Below are 5,631 nucleotides of genomic sequence, written 5' to 3'. Positions count from 1 at the left end.
GAAAGAAAGTAGTCTGGGTCAGAAGTCTTGTCTCTTCCCTCTGGGGAGTGCAAAAAGGACATCCCTCATTCCTCTCTAAGAATTCTTAACCAGTTCTCTCCACAGTATTTAAGGAAAATGGTTTCTGACCAGTCAGTTTTCTTCTGTTCTCCTTTTTCCTTCTTTTCAAGGCCCAGCAGGAGCTGCTGATCAGGAACAGATGTAGCTTGAGTAATACATATTGTCTTCAGAAAAGATCCTAAGTGAACCCAATTGTTTCTACACCTTAGATCAGGAATGGGATTAGGATGAGGTGAATGAGCCACTCATTTAGGATATAAAATTAAAATAAAATAAATATGTCAAGGCAATATTTTAAAAATAAAAATTGATGAAAAAAAATCCCTGATGAGCAAACATCAAAGTTTTAAATAACATGATCTAAGCCTGTACTAGCACAACTAATGTCTCTCCCTTCACCCTAACTTCAGCTCTGTCATATTCCATCTTTATTTAAAATTTCAATATTTTGTTCATCAAGGATTTTTTCAATGATTTTAATTTTTAAGATATTATATTAAGATACTATTTATCAAGATATTACTGCGTGTTTTGATGTCCCCTTAAATTTTTGAACCTGAAGTGAACTCACTCACTTCACACTAATGCCAGCCCTGCTTAGAATTCACTCTTGGCTCTCATCAAATGACTCAAAGACAAGGAATTATAGCACAGACTTTATGGTTTAACTGAGTAATATTTTGTTTTATTGAAGCAGAATAAAAGGATTCCAGCTCAGCAATACTGAAAGATAAATTGCCAGTGGCTACCCATTTCGTTCAATGCATTACCCCACGTCCACAGTTCAGCGCTTCCTCAGAGAGAACCAGCAGCAATGCTGCTGAGAGAGGAGAAGAGAGGATCTCAGGCTCAGACATGATCTGAAGTTATTCGATAAATCCCTGGAAATTAACTGGCCCCATGTCATCACAAGTGACAAAAATGAATCCCTCCGTGGAAGAAATGTGGTAACTGCAGGCAGGATATCTGGTGCCTTCAATCAGCTGGCAAATTGTCATTTTGAACTTTGTCTCACTCTGAAAGCAGAAGATGGTGGAACGGTTTTGGCAAGTCACCTTCTTGAGAGAAGTGCAAAGTCTGTTGATATTTCGAGGCCTCTCATGGATAAAGACATGCTCCTTTTTGCAGGTGTTGTCAGGTTCCTTGATGACTCGTTGCAAGATCATGTAGTTGCAGTACCTTACGGGAACATCAGTCTGAGGGTAGTCTACATGCAGGTGCTCTAAGGTTGACAGCATCACTTCTTCATTTGATTCATTTTCCCAGAAGAGGAGCAGCAGGAAAATGATCACCATGAGTATCATCAGGGGTAAGAGTGCCTTCACATCTTTTGCTGTAACTCCTGAAGAGTAAGAGGAGACAGAAAGTAGCAGACGGTAGTTATTAGCTTCATCCTGCTCCATCCCCTGGCTTTGCTCCCCCGTCCTTGGATATTTTATTCTAGTCTCTCTGTTAATTAAAATTGTGCTGACTCTGCAAGATCTAACAGGAGGTAGAGTTCCTCCAGAAAATCCTTTCCGACCATTTCAGCTCTCAGAGTATGGTATTTAACTGTTCCCTAATTATTCCCATTGTATTTTTTCTTTTTTGCCTCCCCAAGATCCTTGATTGCAGTTGCCACATGTGTTTTTCCTAAATCTTTCAAAGTGCTTAACCAGAACTGGACGTACAGAAAGTGCTCAAAAATATTTGTGCATGATTGTTTATTACAATCACAGAATGAGCTCCTTTCCTCTTATGTTCTCAACACTAATTCACTCAACTCCATATACTTTAAGCATTGTCTGCTAATCGGTTCATCCTAATTTCTTCCCAAACCCTTCTTGTATCAATCCCACTAGGTTCTGTGCTGACTCCTCTCACCTGTCCTTTTTGCTGTAGCTCTCACAGGTAACATATTCTTGAGATCATGGATCTGAGCAAGTTCCTTGTATTTCTCTGCTCACTGACAATAACTGATAGGGAGCTAGTTGAGTGTGGGGAGGACTACGTGGAGAGAGCAGAAAGGGAGGGACCCACAGAGGTGTATGCTTGGGTGCCCTTTGGGGAGGAAGGGAAGTTATCTTCAAAGGCAAGTAGGGTAAGGCAGATCCTGAATGTGTCCTCATTAAACAATTGCGGACTTTTAAAAACAAACATTCATTGAAGTCTTACTGTGTATGAGCCACAGTATCGTCCATTTTCTAAATTTTAAGTCAGTCATTACTACAAACCTGTGAAGCAGCCATTATTTCCATTTCACTGATGAAGAAACGCCTTGCATAAAGATTAAGGTGAAGAGAGATGAGAAGGGAGACAAGAGTTCTATTTCTTTAATGCTTAACACTTGAACTCCAGCTTCAGCTAATTTCATTCCCAGGTGGTGTCTAGAACAGAAACAATTGCTAGGTATTAACAATCTGGATAAATCCCTGGGCTTCTGGAGAGTATGGAATAGTTTCAAAATTCTGGTAAATACTGGATTCACCTGGGAATCTTTAAAAATTATTGGCTTCACCATGAGATATTTTGCCAGGTTCTCACCCTGAGGCATTCTGTTCTATTGGTATTGGGTGTGACCTGTTCTAATGGCTTTGGGTTAATTAAAAGCTCCCCCAGTGATATTAATATGCAGCAAAATTTGGGAACCACTAAACCATGGTTTATTTGGGAAACCTATGTGGGAAATTAGTGAAGGATGGCTTGGAAAAGACAGTGTGACTCAAGGTATTAAGACAACAAAATTATTTTCATTGCCATCATCTCCTGCTCAGTTGATACAGGAATGTGAAAATTGACTTAACTTTATTACTTCTCACCCTGAAATAATTTTCCTTTTGTAGAGACAGCTATAGCTTCTCCTCTGTATGTTCTAGTGTCTTTCTAATAGGTGGAAATAAAACCACTTTAGGGGTAAAAGGGGACATCTTCAGGGTGAAAGACCATGTAGGAAGGACAGTGAAAAGACTATAAAGAATGTGAAGATATTTGGTGAAATTAAGAATGAGTGTACTAGAGGATTGTGGAAGAAGGCAGTGTAGGAAACTCTAGGAAGCTCCACTCTGTCCACCAAAACAGCTAATGAACTGGCAGGAGCTGTCTGAATCACCTACTCTGAAACTCCAGAGTCTAGTGGAAAATGGTGTAGCATACAGGGAGAACTGGGAGGAAGAGGCTAATAAGTGGGTAGAAGTATTGGTGCTTTCCATACCCCCTGCAGTGGCCGCTATCCTGCGTCATGGTAGGCAGCAAAGGGGGCTGGATCTTGGGCTGCTGAAGCAGCTGCTGGGGAGAGGGCAGGACTTAAAGGCCTCATCCTCCAAACCTGGGAGTGTGTGGTTTGATCCCTGATCACTGCCTTTGATCAACTACTTCAGATCTCTGGGGGTCCAATTCTGAGAGCAAACACTGTTACAAACACCCTCCGGCAAAGGCAGCAAAGGAAGAGTAACCTTCCTTAAAACTACAGAAAGCAGTGAAAAGGCTGCATTAACTGAGTAATTGCTGAATCAAGAATGTGCACCTTAAAAGCCATAGAAGAAGCTCCTGGCACTCTTGCTGACTCTTCCCTTTCTCCCACCATAACATGAAGCAGACATAAACAACTAAAATCAGAACTGAAAGGGAGGATATTACCAATTCCACAAAAATAAAATGAAGTACAAGAGGATACTATGAAGAACTGTACACTCAAAGCTAGATAAACTGCATGAAATGAACAAATTTCTAGAATACACAAACTACCTAAACTGACTCAAGAAAAAGTAGATCTCAACCAACTAATAACTAGTAGAGAGACTGAATCAGCAATCAAAATCCTCCCAAAAAGTAAAGCCCAGGATCAGATTACTCCATAAGGGAATTATTCCAAACATTCCAAGAAGAATGAACACCAGTACTGCTCATGCTCTTACGATAAAATTGAAGAGGGAACACTCCTTAATTTAGTCTATGAGGCCATCACTCTCATGCCAAAACCAGACATAGATACCACAAGAAAATTACAGACCAGTATCCCTTTTCCTTTATGTCTATAGTGGTGAACACTGATTCTTAAAGATTCTGCTAATGTAATCAACTTGTTGAGTGAGCTGAACTAAACAAGGTACAATCAGGAAAGAACTTTATTCTCATTACGACCTTCTGTACGTATCTCCCTCCCATGCCCCTTAACAACATCTTGGGAGGATCTTATGTCTTCCCAATAACTTTCAGACATTAAAGCAGACTCTCATTTCAGATATTGAAAGATCTAGTACTCTGCTACTCAGAGTGTGATCTGCAGACCACCAGTATCAGCATCATTTCAGAACATACCAAAAATGCAGAATCTCAGGTTCCATCCCAGACCTAACGAATAAGAAACAAACTTTAAACATACCCTCAGGTAATTTCTGCACACATTAAAGCATGAGAAAAGCTAGACAAGTATATACAAGATAATGTCCAGCTCTCAACAAAAATTTACAAAACACACAAAGAAGCAGGAAAGTGTGGCCCATTCACAAGAAAAAAGAACTTTCTAGAAGCCATCCCAAAGAGCGTTCCCATATTGGGACTATTAGTCAGCAGAGGTGTTTTGGTTTTCCTCTGTTTTTGTTTTTGCCTTGGCATTTCCTGAGTTGGCTCTCAGGGAAATTAATTCCCACTTCTAAATAGTTCCAGAAAGAAAAATGTTGAGAATCCTGAGTTAAATAGTGATTATTACACAGAACTGTCTGAATTTGAATCTGGATCTACCACAAGACCTTTCAACCTGAACAGGTTGTGGTTGCTCCTGCCACATTGGCCTCTCTAAAGTTTAAGGGGATGGGTTTGCTTCCCAGCCCATGCACTCACAAAAAAAAAAAAGAGAGAGAGAGAATAAAGTTTAAGAGAGCCACTGGAAGTCAGGGCATTTTAGTTTGCTAAAGCTGCCAGTATGCAATACACCAGACATGGATTGGCTTTTATAAAGGGGATTATTAAGTAACAAGTTTACAGTTCTAAGGCCACAAAAATGTCCAAACTAAGGCATATCGAGAAAGATACCTTGACTCCAAAGAAACGCCAATGTCTGTCACATGGGAAGGCACATGGTTGGCATTTGAGGTCCTTGCTCTTGGATCACTCCTTCCAGTTTCTGATTCCAGTGGCTTTATCTCCATGTGTCTGTGGGCCCTCACTTAGCTTCTCCAGGCCAAAACTCTGGGTTTCATCTTCTAGCTTAGCATCTCCCAGGGCTGGAGATTTCTTCTCTTCAAATGTCTGTGTCCTCTGTCCACTATCCAAGCAGCTGTGTTGGCTCTTTTAAGGTCTCCAGTAAACTCATTACGACCCACCTTAAATAGGCAGAGTCACACCTCCATGGAGTTGGAGTGGGTAACATCACCATGGAAACTATCTCATTAAAGGTTCCACCCTAAACAATAGATCTGCCGCCACAAGATTGGACTAGAATTAAAAGAACATGGCTTTTCTCGGGTACATAATGGTTTCAAACCAGCACAGGGCCCCTGCCCTGCTTCATTTCCAATATCTTTCCTTCTGGTCATGGATGAGGGGCTTTAATCTCAAGGTAAATTTAGAATTAAGATTAAGTAATAATTTAAA

General features: G+C 40.5%; 1 protein-coding gene across 5 annotated transcripts; it reads right to left on the bottom strand.

Moving 5' to 3' along the window:
• Window positions 1–728: 728 nt before the first annotated feature.
• Window positions 729–5,408, bottom strand: RNASE12 (ribonuclease A family member 12 (inactive)). Of its 5 annotated transcripts, none has more exons than XM_077126536.1 (3): window positions 5,361–5,408; window positions 2,274–2,426; window positions 729–1,402 (listed from the first exon to the last, which is right to left on the bottom strand). In XM_077126536.1, exon 3 carries the CDS (start codon window positions 1,362–1,364, stop codon window positions 927–929), a length of 438 nt encoding a protein of 145 aa, XP_076982651.1. In that variant the 5' UTR covers window positions 1,365–1,402; window positions 2,274–2,426; window positions 5,361–5,408; the 3' UTR covers window positions 729–926. The 5 variants fall into 5 exon arrangements, with proteins under 5 accessions (XP_076982651.1, XP_076982650.1, XP_076982653.1 ...); XM_077126535.1 differs by having other exon boundaries at window positions 5,071–5,402; XM_077126538.1 differs by lacking the exon at window positions 2,274–2,426.
• Between the last annotated feature and the right edge of the window lie 223 nt (window positions 5,409–5,631).

The sequence above is a fragment of the Tamandua tetradactyla genome, chromosome 14, assembly GCF_023851605.1.
Source record: "Tamandua tetradactyla isolate mTamTet1 chromosome 14, mTamTet1.pri, whole genome shotgun sequence".
Taxonomy (NCBI): Eukaryota; Metazoa; Chordata; class Mammalia; order Pilosa; family Myrmecophagidae; genus Tamandua; species Tamandua tetradactyla.
Note: the sequence above shows the minus strand (reverse complement) of the source record. Positions and strands in the feature narration are given on the sequence as shown.

What these genes read in the sequence shown, in the direction of transcription:
- RNASE12 (XM_077126534.1), bottom strand. Translation starts at nt 1,957, where the DNA reads ATGTTACCTGTGAGAGCTACAGCAAAAAGGACAG. An exon ending in AGCTACAGCAAAAAGGACAG is followed by an intron (nt 1,403 to 1,923) that starts GTGAGAGGAGTC and finishes CTTACTCTTCAG; the next exon opens with GAGTTACAGCAAAAGATGTG.